Genomic DNA, 21,167 nt, shown 5'->3' on the forward strand with positions numbered 1-21,167 from the left:
ACTCAAGCGGGAAACGAACCTGGGACACTGGCGCTGTGAGGCAACAGTCCTAACCACTGTGCGACCGTACCGCCCCAAATGAAAGAAGGATTCAATAATGTAATCAAAGTGTTGACTGGTTATTATTCATTTTACAACAGAGTTCCGTAACACAGAACTTTTATTTTTTGTTCAGAAACATAGGTGACCAGAGTCACAGGACTGGCGATGAACTTGTAAAATAAAACAAACAAAAGACAATTAACTGTAAAACTCCACTATACTTTCACAGATATATACAGAGTTGTAAGGATAATACATATTACAGAATCTAGCTTATACTCTAATTTTCTCAGTATGTATAATATTTGGGCAGCATGGTAGCACAAGTGAATAGCACTGTGGCTTCACAGCGCCGGGGTCCCAGGTTCGATTCCCCGCTGGGTCACTGTCTGTGCAGAATCTGCACGTTGTCTGCGTGGGTTTCCTCCGGGTGCTCCGGTTTCCTCCCACAGTCTAAAGACGTGCAGGTTGGGTGGATTGGCCATGCTTAATTGCCCTTAGTATCCAAAAAGGTTAGGAGGGGTTATTGGGTTACGGGGGTAGTGTGGAAGTGAGGTCTTAATGTGGGTCGGTGCAGACTCGATGGGCCAAATGGCCTCCTTCTGCACTGTATGTTCTATGTTCTATGTACACAGCCCATGTACACCATTATTCATTTTATAACAGAGCTTCTGTCACTCACAGAATAGTATTACTTTCCCATTGTTTTGTGCTTGTCACTTGCAGACTAATATTACATTTACTGTAATAGTGAGATTGCCACTCACTAAATAGCGTTACACCATCCACGATAGTGTGATTGTTGCACATTGACTAATTGCATGCACTGCAATTGTAACCTGTATTGCACTTCCTGTAATAGTAAAGCTGCCTCCCACTAAACAACATTATGCTTGTATTAAAATTAGCTCAGCACACACATTGAGTTTAACTTCTGTAGTAGGAAAGATGATGGAATCTATCATCAAGGAAGAAATAGCGAGGCATCTGGATGGAAATTGTCCCATTGGGCAGACGCAGCATGGGTTCACAAAGGGAAGGTTGTGCCGAACTAATTTAGTGGAATTTTTTGAGGACATTACCAGTGCGATGGATAATGGGGAGCCAATGGATGTGGTATATCTGGATTTCCAGAAAGACTTTGACAAAGCCACACAAAAGGTTGCTGCATGAGATAGGATGCATGGCATTAAGGGTAAAGTAGGAGCATGGATATAGGATTGGTTAATTAATAGAAAGCAAAGAGTGGGGATTAATGAGTGTTTCTCTGGTTGGCAATCAGTAGCTAGTGGTGTCCCTCAGGGATCAGTGTTGTTCACAATGTACATAGATGATTTGGAGTTGGGAACGAAGTGCAATGTGTCCAAGTTTGCAGACAACACTAAGATGAGTGGTAAAGCAAAAAGTGCAGAGGATACCAGAAGTCTGCAGAGGGATTTGGATAGGTTAAGTGAATGGCCTAGGGTCTGGAAGATGGAATACAATGTTGACAAATGTGAGGTTATCCATTTTGGTAGGAACAACAGCAAAAGGGATTATTATTTAAATTATAAAATATTGAAACATGCTGCTGTGCAGAGAGACCTGGGTGTGCTAGTGCATGAGTCGCAAAAAGTTGGTTTACAGGAACAACAGGTGATTAAGAAGGCAAATGGAACTATGTCCTTCATTGCTAGAGGGATGGAGATTAAGACTTGGGAGATTATGCCGCAATTGTATAAGGTGTTAGTGAGGCCACACCTGGAGTATTGTGTTCAGTTTTGGTCTCCTTACCTGAGAAAGAACGTATTGGTTCTGGAGGGTGTGCAGAGGAGATTCACTAGGTTAATCCCAGAGCTGAAGGGGTTGGATTACGAGGAGAGGTTGAGTAGGCTGGGACTGTACTCGTTGGAATTTAGAAGGATGAGGGAGGATCTTATAGAAACATATAAAATTATGGAGGGAATAGATAGGATAGATGCGGGCAGGTTGTTTCAACTGGCGGGTGAAAACAGAACTAGGGGCATAGCCTCAAAATAAGGGGAAGTAGATTTAGGACTGAGTCTAGGAGGAACTTCTTCACCCAAAGGATTGTGAATCTATGGAATTCCTTGCCCAGTGGAGCAGTTGAGGCTCTTTCATTAAATGTTTTTAAGATAAAGATAGATAGTTTTTTGAAGAATAAAAGGATTAAGGGTTATGGTGTTCGGGCCGGAAAGTGGAGCTGAGTCCATAAAAGATCAGCCATGATCTCATTGAATGGCGGAGCAGGCCCGAGGGGCCAGATGGCCTACTCCTGCTCCTAGTTCATTTGGGAAGCCAGCCAACTCTGGCTATTTAACAAAATGGGTACGGAAAAACAACACACTGACCCACAAAACCGAGGTGCTTTTCTATATGGCCTGTATCCTCAGCACATTGCTGTATGGCTGCAATGGCTGGACAACGTACATCTACCAAGAGAAAAGACTCAATAACCTCCATAGCTGCAGTCTATAAAACAACACATGGAAAGACAAAGTCACCAATGAATCAGTCCTTTCGGGGTGGAATGTGCCAAGGATGCTAGCAGTAAACAAGCAAAGAAGGATTTATTGGGTTGGGCATGTGCCCAAGGATATGCCATACAGGAAGGCAGCCCATGTTAAGAGACTGGCCTGGCACCCAAATTTCTGATCCAAGGAAGCTGTCAAAATGGACATGAAAGCCCTCATTATCAATCACGACACGTAGAAACTCTAGCTGACAACCAATGTAAATGGCAACGGCAGCTGTGAAATGAAAATGAAATGAAAATGAAATTGAAATGAAAATGAAATGAAAATCGCTTATTGTCACGAGTAGGCTTCAATGAAGTTACTGTGAAAAGCCCCTAGTCACCACATTCCGGCCCCTGTTCGGGGCGGCTGGTACGGGAATTGAACCGTGCTGCTGGCCTGCTTGGTCTGCTTTAAAAGCCAGCGATTTAGCCCAGTATGCTAAACCAGCCCCAGTGGGCTGGAATTCACCAACACTATGGCATGAGGTTTCAGAAGCTCCAAAACTCTGCAAACAAGGTGCCAGCGGAGATAACACTGAATCACTAGCAAGGATCAAGTTATGCGTGAAAGCTCTGGCAGACATTGCCTTTCCAGAATTATCTTGTTCAGTCATCAAAAGAAGTGCAGATGATCTCACTAAAGTTCTGAGGCTGCATTCCCATCAACTCTCACAAATGGAAGAATATCACCCAACCACGAAAATTAAAATTGAAAGCAAATAGTAAGAGAGTCTAATTTTGTAACTGCTCATCATAATTTTTTTTAATTATTTGTTTTTGGGATGTGGGCATCACTGGCTAGGCCAGCATTTGTTGCCCATCCTGAAATTGCCCTTGAACTGAATGGCTTGCTAGGCCGTTTCAGAGGGCAGCAGTTAAGAGTCAACCACATTGCTGTGGGTCAGGAGTCACATGTAGGCCAGACCAGGTAAGGATGGCAGATTTCCTTCTCTGAAGGACGTTTGAGAACCAGGTGGGTTTTTACGACAATCAGCCAGGGTCTCACAGTCATCATTAGACTTTTACTTCCAGATTTTTATTGAATTCAAATTTCACCATCTGCCCTTGTGAGATTCGAACCTGGGACCCCAAAGCATTACCCTGGGTCTCTGGATTACTATTCTAGTGGCAATACCACTACACTACCTGCCCCAGATAAATAAAGATGAGCTGCATGCTTGACAGGTTGGTGACATGAATCAGCTAATCGTTGTGTGTAGGAGAATAAATAATTACTGGATGTTGCCCAGAATTACTCCCAATTCACTGCTGTGACTTCAATGGAAGAGCAACTGAAACCCTTCTTTTCATTGTTACAATCTCAGCTGATGTAACTACTGAGCAAATCAGATCCCAGGATATAACCTGGCTTGATAGATCCTAACTTTTATTTTTTGTTTAGAAACGTAGGTCACCAGAGTCACAGGACTGGCGATGAACTTGTAAAATAAAACAAACAAAAAACGATTAACTGTAATACACTGCAACTCCACTCCAGCAATACTTTTACAGATATATACAGAATTGTAAGGATAATACATGTTACAGAATCTAGCTTATACTCTCATGTTCTCAGTATATACACAGCCCATGTACACCAACAGACACACTATGTTCAACCAAACCACATTCAGAAACCAAGTGACAGATGCCACCCCAAAGCAATTTCTGTGAATCGATCAACAAATAGCCCACCTGCTTGTCACAATATGAGCTAACTGGTCTCACTGGAACTCAGACTTCCACACAAGGGTTTTCTTGAAGAACACGCCTTTAAATCTTTTCATAAACAATGCTTTCTCTCGGGTACCTTCACCAAGGATCCAACTCCAGGATTTCAAACTCTCCTTTGGGCATTCCTCTGCCCTGGATTCCTCTGTGCATGTAAGTTTCCAGGCCAGCCACGCCAACGAAACACCACTGCTTCACAAGCTGTGATAAGCTTTCACAAACATTTTGATGACCTCAGATATCTGGATTCTTGCTAGCTGACATGAACATCTGCTTCCTGCAGCTGTCCATTTACTTCAGAGCCCCTTTCTCTGCACATTGCTTAAACATTGAACAGGACCTTGTTCCTTTGACTTCACAGTCCTCCTGGAACCTTCCTCTGCCCCATTCACTGGTTTCTGCAACTTTCTGTTCTTTAGTTTGGGACTGGCTTTCTGCCCCTGTGCATTGTCCTGCCTGTTCTGGCAGTGCCTGTGGAATGCTCCATGTCACTCACTGGGTTACCTTGTTTAAACTGAAACGCAAGTGCTTCTGTTTTTCAGTGTGGGCTTCTGATTACTAAATAACAGCTTCGTTTTCTAAAACCTGTGTTTGCCTTACGGATGATAAAACCTTGTCAGAAAGCAGGTTACATTTCAGGTGAATTCAGGTGAAATTAAACCTATGGGATGCAATTCTCCCAAAAGGGAACAATGTCCCCTAGTGAGCGCGTTCAGCCGCATGTTTCCCAGCCCATAAGGGGCTTGAATGGGGAGAGTGCAGCCAAGGCCACACATAGCTCTGTTTTGTACAGTGGGGGAACTCCGTTTGCCGAAGCGCTCTAATGTAGCGGGAGTTCGGGACGCTATTTTAAATAGCATCCCGATCTCTGAGGCCCCGAAAACAATCCCCGACCTCCCCCCAGCCCAAGCGCAATTTGGGATGGTCCCTGTTTGTGTTGACCAGCGCTAAATGGCACATGGTGAGATCTCCCAGATGCGAGCATTCTTTCTCAGGCCTCAGGAGAATTGGGCACTGATATATTTAAATGAGCCTAATGACTCACTTCAATATGTAAATCTGGATCTCTCCCTCACTGGACAAGGTCGCATTAGTTCTAGAGAGGCATTCTGAGCGTCACAAATCTCCCGAGAGGAGATTAGGTCGCGACGTCGCGTTACCGGTTCGAGCGCAATTAAGCCTTTCAATCGTGCCTAATAGCTGGGATTTGCACATACATTTGTTCTGGCGCAAGTTGCGACGTGGGTGCAAAACCTTGCGAGAGACCAAGAACATGAATGTCACCAACAAAATCCTGTGACAAAATCATCCTCGCCCCCGCTAGTGATTTAATGCAGTTCAAGACCAGGAAGATTGGGAACCTCACTTAAATACATTACTATGTCATTCGTGAGCTACTCTGTTGTATCGTCTCCCTGCATTTGGATTTCCCCCCTTGTGACTGTTTACAGCAGGTCTGGAGCAACATGAGCTGGGCAAAATGATCACACCAGGGGTTTACAGGGAAGTACATCTCCAATTTGGGAGAGGGACAGTCCCAGGCAGTGCCCCTGGCAATGTCTGGTCAGTGTGCCCGGCAGTGCCAGGGTACTGTTAGGGAGGGGCTTCCTCTGGTGAGGCACATGGTGGAGGGTTTCCCTACATCAGTTGGGGGAATTTCCCATGTGCATGAGGGGGGGTTCAGTGTGGGTATGGAGGCAGCATTCCCATGTCCATGGACAGGGAGGCAGTGTCTCCACATTCGTGGGAGGGTTCTTTGTTTTTACTTTTATTGCTGGAGATTGGTATGACTTTTGCAAAGGCCTCACTGGAAGGTGCCGGAAAGAGCTTGCGCCTCCAGCGTTACGGTGTGGGACGCACCTCCAGCATTTCTTTTATCAAAGTGCTTCACACTGCCTTTCTCACCTGAGCCATCACTTTTAAAAAGAAATGGAAAATTCCACCCAATACAAATTACTTAAACTATCTCTATTTCCTAACATCATGTGTATACAGGTTGTCCAACACACTTTTAGCAGAAGTACGATGGAAAATCAGATTCAGTTCCCAGGAAATGCTCCAACCAGTGCTGTTGTGAAGCAATGTTTTGTACATAAGTAAGTGGGTTGGAACAAAATTCTTATTTACACCAGGTCAGTCATGGCAACATAACTCAACCTGGCATGTGAAATATTTTCAAATAGCAATCTCCAGTATGGACTTGATTGTGAGCACTGGAAAAAAAAGACCATTCTACATTAAACACAGTGGGGGATATTTTTATCCCAAGTTAACACATTGCTGTGTTAACCATTCATCTTTAGGGACTGCTTCTGTTATTCTTTTCCTTTCAAGTGAATTTGCAAGGACCAGGATTGATTGCCGGGAACGCTATATAAATCAGAACTAGTCAAAAGAAGCTCAAGACTTACAAACACTCATAGATTTTGTCTATTCTTCCCTACCTTGTTGGAATTTCAAAGTTTGCCTCTCTATCAAGTCTGAAGGCAATCTGAAGTGGCGTTGAACCTTCCACTCTCCTCACACCCCTGAGTGGAATGCTATCCAATTGGAATTGTGTAATGAGGTCAAATCCTGAGAGTGTTGGGAAGCAAAAAGAATAACAGATGGGTTTTCAATAATTAAGTTGTGCGTCTGCAATATCACCCTGCCAATTTTACTAAATGGGTTGTGGAACATATATAAGTAATGTTTGGCATCAGAACAAAAGAGTAACCATTACATTAATAGAGGCAACAGAGTTTAAATGAAAGCTTTGTGAGCTGGTGGTTGCAGAACTATCAGAAATCGGCATTCACTGCCAAGTTCTTTGATTTGCAACTTTTTAAAAGCTTTTGATTCACACAGGAAATCTAAATGATTAAAAAAGCCTACACATTATGAGACTCCTAATCAAGCAACTCTGTGTTTGCAGTGATTATTCCTTGTTCCTCAATATAGCACAATGGCCAAGACATTGCTCTCAGGCAGCCGTGTTGCCATAATCTTTGGCAGCGAAGCTTGAAACAGCCTGGTTGTAAGATTTGTGGCAGGACATGCAGCCATATTGGCGAACCCAAATGAGACAAGGAGAGGAGAAAGGAAAATGGCAGGTGCAGGCCCTAGCAACCTCAGCGGTGGAGTAAGTGCCCGCACAGTGGCTGATGATTTCACTTTTATGCATTTCTTTGTAATCAGGCTCTCAAAGGGATTTGAACACTTTCCATTTTTTTATACTCTGAAACTATGTCAGAATTCACAACTTGAATTGATGCCAACGTTCATCCTTAAGAGACAAATTACGTGCTCTGCTGTAAATGTTATTACGAGTATTTCTGAGTCACATTTTTAATGTTTCAAAACTTGCCTGGCAAATCATCTTGTCCAATCCTAATATTAGGACACACAGTGCTTTCATCCAGACCATTGTAGTTGAGTCTATCTTCCACTGCTGGAAAATATAATTAGATAGCACATTAAAGTGAACAATTAGTTACAAATATTCACATTCAGTGTAATTGCAAAGTTCGGGGTCAGAGTTCAATTATGGGGAATTGAACATCTAAACCAGGCTGGAACTTAAATGTAGTAGTGAAGGACTGTTGCACTGTCAAATGTCTCTACTGTGATATGAGAATTACATAGATATGTAGAAGATAGGAGCAGGAGGAGGCCTTTTGGCCCTTCGAGCCTGCTCCACCATTTATCAAGATCATGGCTGATCATCCAACTCAATAGCCTATCCTGCTTTCTCCCCATAACCTTTGATCCCATTCGCCCAAGTGCTTTAAACCAAACCTAACCCAAATCTCAACCTGCCTATCCTCTCAACTGGATGTTAAAGGTCTCGCTCTTTGAAGAACAGAAGGTTATCCTGGTATTGAAGGGCTGTATATAAATGCAAGCTCTTTCTATCTTTATTTAAATTAGATTTTTTTTCTAAAGAGGCTAGGAGATTAGAGCAGCATTGTTTGTAACTATTGGTCAAAAGAAATGTTTGTTGTGGAGAATGGAGGGACTACAGATTTATGGAAAACTAGCTGGAAATTAACATTCTTTGTGGAGGATGGACTGTGGGTTTATTGAAAACCAGACAGAAATTAAATGAAGTATCTGAATGGGAAAAAGTCACCAGCTGGAATTATAAACAAGTGTTTTTTGTGACTGCATTAGTAAGAAAGAACTGATTAACAATCCACAGAGTGTAAGGGGAGGTAAATTATGACCTTTCTCAGATGAGATGTCCTGGGAAAGTAGGAGCAGGTGCAATAAGTGGATGTATGCTCAACATACTTGTAGGTTGGTGCAGGTAGTCTATAAATAGGTCAAGCGTTTGAGGCAAGAAACAAACTGCCGAACCGATGGCAAACTTTTGCTTGTATCCTATACCAGAATACGATCTGTAGACCCACAACAATAATAACCTCTAAACTGGGAAATTCATAAAAGACTGGATAGAAGTGAGCATAAGGTTATACTAGAAATATGTGTGCAATTATTTGGAGTAATGAATGCATTTTTCCATTAACTTCACCAGAAGGCACAGCCAGATACCAACTGCAAAAACACATGATTAATCATGAATTAAAGATCATCCAAGTATATATGGTAACCATAACCTCTGTCTCGGGGAGTGGGGGGTTGGAAAGCAATGTTCCAGATTTCTTTTGGTGACACATTAGTTAGCACTGTTGCTTCCCAGCGCCAGGGACACCGGTTCTATTCCCGGCTTGGGTCACCGTCTGCGCCGAGTCTGCACGTTCTCCCCGTATCTGCGTGGGTTTCCTCCAGATGCTGCGGTTTCCTCCCACAAGTCCCGATAGACGTGCTGTTAGGTAAATGGGAAATTCTGAATTCTCCCTCTGTGTACCTAAACAGGCGTCGGAGTGTGGCGACTAGGGGCTTTTCACAGTAACTTCATTGCAGTGTTAATTTAAGCCTACTTGTGACACTAATAAAGATTATTATTATTATTTCCCCTTATTGTGGGCCTTTACCTATGTCATTTTTGCATGTTTATAATTGTTTCCTCAGCATCACAGCAGTTGACTGCATTCTTATTAAATTACACTTTACTTACTGCACAATACTGGAGACCAAAGGATTGTCTGTAAGGTTGCCAAAGTCAAAATGCACTGCTTCACCCAGAATTCCGCCTGGTCCTTTCTGGTTCAAGGCAAATTAAAAATAGAATGTAAATGTTTAGAAACTATGGACAACAATATTATAAGATACTTTAGCCAAATATAAGAAAGCACGCCAGGAAGCCAAAAACATCTTCCTCATATGCAATTGGATAATAAGTTATTATTAAAAGGAGTTGGCTTCAAGGGAACACTTTTAGAAATCAACTCTTTTTAGAAGGGTTGAAGGAAAGCAATTAGAGCTATTTTTTATTTACACTCTGATGGTATTACTGGGCAACTCATTTAAGCCTGATTTATGTCATGCTTGCAAACAAAAGACAAGAGGTTTGTCAAAATCTCTCATGAAAAGAATGTGCATTGGTTTTTGAAGAAATGGTGCATGTATCATTCAAAATATAATCTGTGAGATAGGAGGAGACATTTTTCATATATGTCACTTTCTGCAAGATTATGGAAAGCCACGGAATTGGAATGTGTTGGATTGATTCCCCTCTTTAGCTTTCTGATACCATCTGGCTTGTGAGAACAGACATAACAGAGCATGAGCATTTTATGTAGAGGTGAGGAATTGGGTTGAATGGCAACATGGTGGATAAGATTTTGGTGCTAAGCCTGTTATTGTCACCTCTTAACAATTAACCAAAAGCATAATTGAGAGCAGCATTGTTGGTCTGGCTCTCCCCTAGTGGGGGCAATAAGGGCAGAAAGCAGGGAATTTGTCTCTCATTGGATGAAGGTAGTTAAAACGTTCACAGTTGCCTTAAATTAAGTATTTATATCCCTTCCTGTCTAATTATTCTCAACATCTGTCCAATGTAATCAAAGGAGCAATTTATTTATGAAACTATTAAAAATTGGATACAGTGCCAAACAATCAGTTATTCAATAATGGCTTTTCTCTATTTTATGAGCTCCCTAAGTCTCTCAACTGAATGACATTTTTACAACTCACTGCTGCCATCTATTGTTCTGGATGTAACTGACTCCCAGATCTTTATAATTTTAGCTCTTGTGTCAATCTGATGTATTGTACCCAGTCCAAGCCCGATTAATCTTTACTGAAGGTGGAATTCCCGGTCCTGCGCAGACGGGTTTGAAGGCGGGGCTAATTTGAGTATGGCTCCCTGATACTTTTCAGCCTCCAAGTGATGTTGTGGGACAGCAAACTATTAGAAATTAAATGCACACTTTGAGGCAAATTGGTGAAACCATTGAGATCTGCCCAGCAGCAGATGTTAGACTGAAGGCTGGTAGGTGCCTAGATGCTACCTCCAAGCAGAAGGCTAGCGGGGCCAGTGAAGCCTTTGTTAATACCCAACACCAAGAGCAGTGGGACCACAGCTGCAGTCAAAGGCCATTGTGTGGATGAGTTGTCCCTCAACGCTGATGGCCTGACAGATGTGGCCATATTCACTCTTCACAACTGAAGAAGTGTTCAGAGGGTACCTAAATCGTAAGGCAGTCTCACGGCTTCTCATCTACATCAGCAACGCCCACCTTTCCTGATGCGATTGCCAGCTGCACACAGCCAGAGCACTCTGATTGGCCCTCCCGTTACTGCAACCCAGCTGCTGCCCCAGAGCCGGCTTATTAATCAGGAAGGTTGCGCAGGTGGTCTGGTCATTGGGTCAGGGCCCCACATACAATTTTGACACCTATTTATATTCTAAAAGAAGATTCCCCCTCTCTGCCCACATCTAGAAGCAGTATTCTAGACAGAACCTGACCACAGGTGGCGGTTTAACTCAACGGAAAGTAGATTTGAGTCAGGTGTGTGTTTAATTCTGAGAAAATCACTGGTCTACAAATAGTCACTTGGAAGTATAGAATTTCAGTGCTGCTGAAGAAAAACGAGACATGTTGTCGAGGCTTTTCATCTTAAAAGCAGCAGGACAGACAAAGGAATGCCAAATTTCAAATAGAGCAACAATTTACACTGCATGAAAGAACGGTACTGATTGTTTGGCAAGCCAACTCGGATTCGTTGAGGCACTGCCATGGAGAATGCGCCAGGGAACTATTTTTGCCGATGCCCTTATTTAATTCAAGAAAGTTGTAGAGCGAGATTGCCCCGTCCTGGAGAATTGATGTTTATGCCATTTTTCCGCGCGACGCTGGTCCGATGTCATCCCGCCATTCTCCCAAACGGCAGGAACGGCTTCATCGGATCTGTGCCGTGCACGTCGGAGAATCCGCCGAGAGGGCAATCGAGGTACTTCACACAGACCCCCACTATTCTCCGGCCCGGATGGGCAGGAGTCCCGACGGCATGAACCCGGGTCACACCATCGCCGTTCACCCCTGCAAAATTAAATCCTCAGCCATGTCGTGCTGGCTGACAAAGCGGAAGAGGGAGGTAAGAACATAAGAACATAAGAACATAAGAACATAAGAACTAGGAGCAGGAGTAGGCCATCTGGCCCCTCGAGCCTGCTCCGCCATTCAATTAGATCATGGCTGATCTTTTGTGGACTCAGCTCCACTTTCCGGCCCGAACACCATAACCCTTAATCCCTTTATTCTTCAAAAAACTATCTATCTTTACCTTAAAAACATGTAATGAAGGAGCCTCAACTGCTTCACTGGGCAAGGAATTCCATAGATTCACAACCCTTTGGGTGAAGAAGTTCCTCCTAAACTCAGTCCTAAATCTACTTCCCCTTATTTTGAGGCTGTGCCCCCTAGTTCTGCTGTCACCCGCCAGTGGAAACAACCTGCCCGCATCTATCCTATCTATTCCCTTCATAATTTTAAATGTTTCTATAAGATCCCCCCTCATCCTTCTAAATTCCAACGAGTACAGTCCCAGTCTACTCAACCTCTCCTCATAATCCAACCCCTTCAACTCTGGGATTAACCTAGTGAATCTCCTCTGCACACCCTCCAGCGCCAGTACGTCCTTTCTCAAGTAAGGAGACCAAAACTGAACACAATACTCCAGGTGTGGCCGCACTAACACCTTATACAATTGCAACATAACCTCCCTAGTCTTAAACTCCATCCCTCTAGCAATGAAGGACAAAATTCCATTTGCCTTCTTAATCACCTGTTGCACTTGTAAACCAACCTTCTGTGACTCATGCACTAGCACACCCAAGTCTCTCTGAACAGCGGCATGCTTTAATATTTTATCGTTTAAATAATAATCCCGTTTGCTGTTATTCCTACCAAAATGGATAACCTCACATTTGTCAACATTGTATTCCATCTGCCAGACCCGAGCCCATTCACTTAACCTATCCAAATCCCTCTGCAGACTTCCAGTATCCTCTGCACTTTTCGCTTTACCACTCATCTTAGTGTCATCTGCAAACTTGGACACATTGCCCTTGGTCCCCAACTCCAAATCATCAATGTAAATTGTGAACAATTGTGGGCCCAACACGGATCCCTGAGGGACACCACTAGCTACTGATTGCCAACCAGAGAAACACCCATTTATCCCAACTCTTTGCTTTCTATTAATTAACCAATCCTCTATCCATGCTACTACTTTACCCTTAATGCCATGCATCTTTATCTTATGCAGCAACCTTTTGTGTGGCACCTTGTCAAAGGCTTTCTGGTAAGTAGGCGGGCCCATTAAATGAAACCATTGACAGGTACAGTGATCCATTGGCTTGGCAAGGATTCTAGAATATCTTCTTGGAAATAAAATATGATTAAATTCAAACTTGTGACTCAATTGTTGAACCAAATGGTCTGGAGACAATGCAGAGAGCTCTGTAGATGGAGAAGAATTTAAATCAGAGACTGCTGGATATGCACAACTGCCCACTCAAGGGGACAAACCCTCATCTTTAAGACTTGCAGAGATTCACTGCTTGGACTTCGGTTTTCAGTTTGTGGCATCACCACCTGAGCCTTTGATCTACGTTCAGCCCTCTAAATTATCTATACACTGATATATATTTGCTTCCTGTAACATTTACAACACTGCATCAACCATGAGAGATTAAAGTATCTATGGTGTAAAGGCCCCCCACCCCACCCCCTCCACCACACCCCCTCACCCACCCCTCCACCCCCCCACCAACCCCCACCCCCACAACCCCCCCACCCACCCCATACTCTCCCCAACCCCCCACCCACCCCCACCCACCCCTACCCCCTCATCCACACTCCCCCAACCCCACACCCCCACACTCCCCCAACCCCACACCCCCGCCCACCCCCACCCCGCGGCATAGGCCCGTCCGTGCCGTCGTGGAATGCAACGCCGTTCACGACGACGCGGGCATTTGGTCTGCGCCATGGAGAATTGCCCCCGTAATGCCTGGACATGTTGTTTTTGCTTGCAAAGGACAGGATGCCAGAAAGATGCTTTGCCTGCCACACAAATGATTAATGTGATCTATGAATTTCAGTGCTATTTCAATGACAGGTACATAGTCCACCAGATGTCCCAGTAACTGGTGGATTGTATCAAATAGCATGTCTTTCAGCTGTTCACAATAAGCAGAGTACTGACCATACTCAACCAGCGTTGCGAAACCCAAAATAATGTCTAACGTTAGATGTTCTCTGCAAGCAAAAAGAATATGTCCATGCATTGCGTTTATTTGAATGAAACAAAAGCATGGAAGACAATCGTTCCCCAGCGCTCTTTCTATGGCAAATCAGCTTGCCAAGCTATCAGTACCTTTATCTTGTGCAATATAAATTTTTATTCCCTTTGAAATTTTACATTCTTGCATCTGTCCAGATGAAGGTATGGAGTAAAGTTTCCATTGCATGTATTTTCTAGTCAACAATATTCTGAGAAATAGGTTTCCTGAACACAAACCCACCTTCAATCTGCACAATTTTTAAAACTTCATTTTTATGGAATGTGGGCTTCACTGGCTACGCCAGCATTTGGTGCCCATCCATAATTGCTCTTGAGAAGGTAATAATAATAATCGCTTATTGTCACAAGTAGGCTTTAATGAAGTAACTTCATTACTGTGAAAAGTACCTAGTCGCCACATTCCGGCGCCTGTTCGGGGAGGCCGGTACGGGAATTGAACCCGTGCTGCTGACATTGTTCTGCATTACAAGGCCAGCTGTTTTGCCCACTGTGCTAAACCAGCCCCTGAGCAGCCTTCTTGAACTACTGCAGTCTATATGGTGTAGCTACACCCAGTGTACTGTGAGGGAGGGAGTTCCAGGATTTTAACCCAGTGACAGTGAAGGAACAGCAGTATATTTCCAAGTCAGGTTGGTGAATGATTTGGGGGGAGGGACATCCAAGTGGTGGTGTTCCTATGTATCTGCTGCCCTTGTCCTTCTAGATGACAGCAGTCATGGGCTTGGAAGGTGCTGCCTAAGGAGCCTTGGTGAGTTCCTGCAGTGCATCTTATAGATGCACAGTAAGAGGTCTTACAACACCAGGTTAAAGTCCAACAGGTTTGTTTCAAACACGAGCTTTCGGAGCACGGCTCCTTCTTCATTCACCTGAAGAAGGAGCCGTGCTCCGAAAGCTCGTGTTTGAAACAAACCTGTTGGACTTTAACCTGGTGTTGTAAGACCTCTTACTGTGCTCACCCCAGTCCAACGCCGGCATCTCCACATCATCTTATAGATGGTTCACACTGCTGCTACTGTGTGCTGGTAGTGGATGGAGTGAATGTTTCTGCCTTTAATTGTGGTTCAAAGGTGGTGGATGACCAGCCCACACCAAGGATGTGGAAAGAATTATTAAATATGATAATAAAGTTGTAAAGCTGCATTATCATTCTACTTTCCAACATTAAGTGTTGCTAGCTGGGTTGCCCGCACATCAGAAGGTAAGATCCAGGAGTTAAGTGGCTTTACACATTCCTTTCCTCTGAGGAGCAATTGGTCAGCCAACCCCACAATAACCAACTTTGCCAACAATCTGCGTTTGTATGATGTGAAATGCAATGTACATCGCAAAGTGTCTCACCCCCCCCCCCCCCCCCCACCCCCCCGCCCCCCCGCCCCAATAATGCTGGAGGCCTCTGGAGTTAAAAGAAAATCCACAGTGAATGAGAGAATCCAACATTTGAGTTTTTCGTGAATCACTGACTGACCTGCTTCAGTTACGTAAAAATTCCTCCATGCAAGGCTCCGTGCACCTGCAATATCACTTCCACAATTTTGAATTCCAAATCCCATTGGCCTTTTTGTACCTCTGAAACACTTTACATTTTAATGATTGATGTGCCTGGATATCCAAATCCCTTTGCTCCTCCACAGTACCTGGTCTCTCACGATCAAGACGATATCCTGATTTGTCTTTTTCAAATCCAAAGCAGCTGACCGCACACTTACCCACATTGAAAGCCATCTGTCATGGTATTATCCAATTTGTCTATGCCGTTTTTAAACCTCCTACTCCCATTTACAATACTTGGTGTACAGCTCTATTATTTTGTCAAGTCTTTAATATGGGCAGCACGGCAGCACAGTGGTTAGTACTGTTGCTTCACAGCTCCAGGGTCCCAGGTTCGATTCCCGGCTTGGGTCACTGTCTGCATGGAGTCTACACGTTCTCCTAGTGTCTGCGTGGGTTTTCTCCGGGTGCTCCGGTTTCCTCCCACAAGTCCCGAAAGATGTCCTGTTAGGTAATTTAGACATTCTGAATTCTCCCTCCTGTGTAGGCGCCAGAATGTGGTGACTAGGGGCTTTTCACAGTAACTTCATTGCAGTGTTAATGTAAGCCTACTTGTGACAGTAAAGATTATTATGTTTCCTGTAACGCTCAAGTCACAAATGACTGGGGACCGCATTCCACCAATTCAAGAACATTTCCAACAGCATGGGTTAAATTCCTGTACGAACTGAGGTTATTCATGAAGTCCCTGCCTTCTCAATTTTTTTTTAGATAAATTTAGAGTACCCAATTCATTTTTTCCAATTAAGGAGCAATTCCGCATGGCCAATCCACCTACCCTGCACATATTTGGGTTGTGGGGGTGAAATGCACGCACATATGGGGAGAATGTGCAAACTCCACACGGTCAGTGACCCAGAGCCGGGATCAAACTTGGGACCTCGGCGCCGTGAGGCAGCAGTGCTAACCACTGCACCACCGTGCTGCCCTTCTGCCTTCTCAATCTTGCACCTCATCTGAGGTGTGGTGATCCTCAGGTTAAATCGCCACCAGTCAGCTCTCCTGCTCAAAGAGGAAAGCAGCTGATGGTTGTCTGGGACGATGGTGACATTACCTTCATAGATGTTTGCTGACTTGCTTTGATTTGTTGTTACCTGTCCAAATGCTTTGTCATTGTTTATCGCAAATCATAATACTATAATCAACTAATAATATCAGCAATTTGAGATACATGCAAATTCATAGTAACATGAATTTAATCATTCTATGTAGTCCTGAGACCTTATTGTACACACATATTTAACTCACAAACATAAAAACGTGGATACCCCTGATCCATACAGTCATTGTCTGTATTACCTGGATTATTTAATATTCGCAATTCTACCAACTAACTTCTATTTAATATACAGAAACATACATTTCTCAGAATATGATGATATGTTTAGCCTTTCCAAGCCTTCTACCAGCCAGGAAGATCGATGTAATATATGACTATGATCCCGAACTGTGGTATATGTAGAAGTAGCATACTTGGGAAGAGAAAAAAGGCAACTTTGGGGCTATGGTTTCCAAAGCTCTCTTCAACTCAATATTTTGCTTAGGTCATTTTTGGGTCGATTATAGACTAATTTTTAGCAATCGATTGCTAGGATTAGTCAACAACTCCATTATCACCTTTATGTATCAGTTATGCAGCTACAAGGACAGTAGAGGGTCAGCTAGCTGGACATTGACCTTTTGTCTAACAATTCCACTCTTCCTGTCTGGTGGCCTACCACCTTCACCATGACAACTGTCAATCTCATCTTGTGCATAAATTAAATGCACAAGGTGGCAAATGGCAGCTTCCTACCAACACTTAAAGAAATAGCAGTAGCGCATGGCCTGTCTTGTCAATCACTCACACACAGAGCTGCATTGAGAGCCAATGAGAAACTGTTCATGACTAAATCCTTGGCCAGTCTCTCATGGAAACAGGATAAATGGGGGGTGGAGGTGTTGGAAAGATGGGAGAAACAGCAATAAAAAACCGTGAAATTTTAAAGGAAATGTCCCAGAATCAGATGATTGATGAATGATAACAGGAAAATCTGATTTTCTGCAGTTTTAAAAATCAGTTTGATTCAGATGGTTTCATATGGTGACCCAACTCCAGAAGCTGTTTGGACCCAACCATGAGTGTTTGGAATGGAAGTTTCTTTCGGAGAAATGGGCCATCAAAACCCAGCCAGTCTTCTGTGGCCAAAGTTTCCCTTTCACTTGAACAAGTACCCCGATTATCTGCACTCTTCCAAAATCCCTTCATCCTCTTTTCCTTCATCCGCCTATACAGTCCAAATCAAAATCTGGCCGAGTTTATGCCTCCAAGAATTGATCTGAAATTCGTCTACAAACAAAAAGTTTGATTCAATACTCAGCCTAGGGTTTCATCTATTCCTCGCAAAATCCACCGCTTGCTGTGACTTCTGTTGATTTCTTGAAAAAAGATTGAAGTCTTCAAAAGTCATACTAGTTTAAACGCCAACTAGATCAAACTTCCATTCCAAACACTCGAGGTTGGGTCCAGTTAGGCACTTTAAACCTGGTTGGTATTTTTCATTTCGTTCAGATTAAACAGTTTGATCATAAAACATCATTATTTATGGTCTTATCCTTAATTAACACCCCATAACATGTTACTTCGCATCATAACGTTGCATATATTGTATCTATCGGATGTCTTTTTTTTGCTTCAATTAACTAAATGTGCATTGGATTATGTTCCTCTGTGAATTCGCCCTATATCTTTTGTTTATTGATAATACCAATTGTTATGGATTAAAGCGTCTTTAAACCGAACCGTGATCATTAGGATGATAGTCCTGACCCACATTAAATCCTGAAATCCAGCGAACATTCACTGAGTACACCGATTTTGTTTCAGACATGATGTTTTGCCACAATGAGGTGCAAATGTATTGATTACAATTAATAGTTAACAACCGTTGTGTAGCACAGCCTAAATTGTTAAAAATTATTTCGTGGTCCTACCTTGATGGATGCAACAAGCCCAAGCCCATTTTCGCCTCAAACTGGAAACTAGGCAAGCGAGTGAGAAAAAGTACAGCATCAAAAGGCGAGGCTTTTAGAAGAGAGTCATTTGCGCTGTGCAAAGTTGCGGAAGGACTGCAGTCACAGAGCGATACTTAGTGGAAGGTGAGGTGGACTGCCCCTGGCAAAAGCTAGAACTTCGCGTTATCCCATTGGCTGTCAGTTTCATTAGGAGATCTGGCTGGCTCCAACGTTTCTCAATAAAATCTCCCTCCTCTGTCTCACCACGTTGAGTACAAAGGTAGCCAAGGGAAGGTTTTAATTTGGTTCCCTTTTATGGTGCAATGACACGGTTGTAAAACAGATTTTTCATCCACCCTACAACTCAATTTCTGTTTAATCTTTAGAAGAAATTTGCTTTTGATCAGAGACTAGGGGCAATAACATCTGAATAATTGGTATGTGCTGAAGAATATAAGTGGAAAGTTAATCAGGTTTGAATCATTTGCAATAGGCAGGATGGGGTACATTGAATTGGGGAAAAAACCTGCATTTATATAGCACCTTTCCTGACCTAAGGAGGTTCCAAGTTGCTTTTCAACCTATGACCATCTTTCAAGGGTAGCCACTTGAAATGTCGGAAAGGCAGCAACCATCCAAGGCCTTGACTAATGATCCAGAGACAAATGCCGCCAAGGCATTTGTGGAATTTAAATTCAATTAATTAAATAAGTCTGGATTAACAAGTAATAGTGATTGCGAAAGGTTGGACAAAAAAAAATCATTCATGTTCTTCAGGGAAAGAAGTCCTTACCCTGCCTGGAGTAAATGTGAATCCAGGCCCACATCAATGTGGTTGGTTCAAAGCAGCCACCACACAACCCTGCCATGGCAACCTCTGCAAGGCATGCCAGATCATCAACATGAGTACCACCATTATACCTGAGAACACCACCCACCAGGTACGCGGTACATAGTCGTGCGACTCGGCCAACATTGTCTACCTCATACACTGCAGGAAAGGATGTCCCAAAGCGTGGTACATTGGCGAGACCATGCAGACATTGCGACAACGGATGAACGGACAGCACGCAACAATCGCCAGGCAGGAATGTTCCCTTCCAGTCGGGGAACACTTCAGCAGTCAAGGGCATTCAGCCTCTGATCTTTGGGTAAGCGTTTGCTAAGGCGGCCTTCAGGACGTATGACAACGCAGAATCGCCGAGCAGAAACTGACAGCCAAATTGGTGTGAGACAATTCACACCTCTTTAATCTGTGATTATTCCTCTCTCCAGTCACTCTGTCTGGACATGTAAAGACTTAATTACCTGCAAAGACTCGCATTCAAAGTGTCGTCTTGCATTATTGACTTTGCCTATATATGTGTTTTTGAAACCCACCTCTTCATTCACCTGAGGAAGGAGCTGCGCTCCAAAAGCTAGTGATTCAAAACAAACCTGTTGGACTTTAACCTGGTGTTGTAAGACTTCTTGCCAAACTCCACATGGACAGTGACCAACAGCCGAAATTGAACCCGGGTCCCTGGCGGCGTGAAGCAGCAGTGCTAACCACTGCACCACTTTGATAATGTTCTTGAGCGAAGAAAATCTGCCGCCTGGCTTATATGTAACTCCAGGCCCACAGCAACGTGGTTGATTCTAAATATGATGAATCTTAATTGAAATATGATAAGGACGTGGTGGATGGACCAGCAAATCTGGATCTTTGAAAATTCACTAAAAAACTGACCATATTAATGTCAGTAAGTAAATGAATTGTAAGACAGGTAGAAATGTACAGAAAAGAGCTGAAGGTCCCAAGGTAAGCAAGAGAAATCATGATCAGATGCATCCTACCCAGGAGTGAGAGAGATGTTTTGCAATGTATTCCCATTTTGAACAGACTCGAGGCTTAATTGAGCTAAAAGCTGTTGAGAGAGGTTCCCCAGTGACTGACCTCGTTAAGACAGTAAGTAGCTCAGCCATATATAACAAGATCTCAGATTCTGGTCTCGATCTGTGCTCAGCTAGCTGACCTCACCTGAGCTAGTGGCAAGTATGGTGTAATTAACTCATCACCCAGTATCATGAGACAAAAATCAGCAAAGGATTTTCACTCCTGTCACTCATGAATGTCCTGCGACCCCTGAAGAAAGAAAAAACATGTGACCATCAGGTAGACAGGATCAACGCCAGCAGCGACTTGCCCTCCCGATATTCTTCCTATTTCTCGACAACATCACTGTTTCAACAGGAATGGTAATTTCTGCACTGTTCCAGGGGTGGAGCTGTGTCACAGGACCTTAATACTTTCAGGATAATAGGACAGAAAGGAGGAATATTTGCAGAAGGGAAAGGGATTTTAAAAAGCTGTTAGAGTGGAAGGGGAAAGGAATTCAAATGCATAGAGATGGTTTCCAGCAATAGAGGGCATCTGGGAGTTCCACTTGAGATCAGAGGGGATGTTGCAAAGTGGAGCCATTAAATGTACGAGATTGTGGACTTTGCTCGATTGTGAGAGACAGTGCAATATTGTGAGACAAATAAAAGATGAGAGAATTAATTTAGCTCTTCTACTGAGCTCACCTTCTTCATTGAAAGAAGTGCATTGCCGCTGACATTCAATCTAACTAACTCTTGAATGAATCCAAGGTGCTCA

At 43.4% G+C, this 21,167-nt stretch overlaps 1 protein-coding gene across 1 annotated transcript in view; it reads right to left on the reverse strand.

Moving 5' to 3' along the window:
• The window catches only part of LOC119972300 (collagen alpha-1(IX) chain), a 156,836-nt gene extending 138,206 nt beyond the window's left edge, over positions 1-18,630 (reverse strand). The window contains exons 1-4 of the mRNA XM_038808789.1: positions 18,509-18,630; positions 9,351-9,436; positions 7,638-7,721; positions 6,736-6,865 (exon numbers count right to left, since the gene is read on the reverse strand). Coding sequence (XP_038664717.1) covers positions 6,736-6,865; positions 7,638-7,721; positions 9,351-9,436; positions 18,509-18,537 — 329 coding nt within the window. The 5' untranslated portion in view covers positions 18,538-18,630. The remainder of the gene's footprint in view (positions 1-6,735; positions 6,866-7,637; positions 7,722-9,350; positions 9,437-18,508) is intronic.
• Between the last annotated feature and the right edge of the window lie 2,537 nt (positions 18,631-21,167).

This window comes from Scyliorhinus canicula, chromosome 10 (assembly GCF_902713615.1).
Source record: "Scyliorhinus canicula chromosome 10, sScyCan1.1, whole genome shotgun sequence".
Taxonomy (NCBI): Eukaryota; Metazoa; Chordata; class Chondrichthyes; order Carcharhiniformes; family Scyliorhinidae; genus Scyliorhinus; species Scyliorhinus canicula.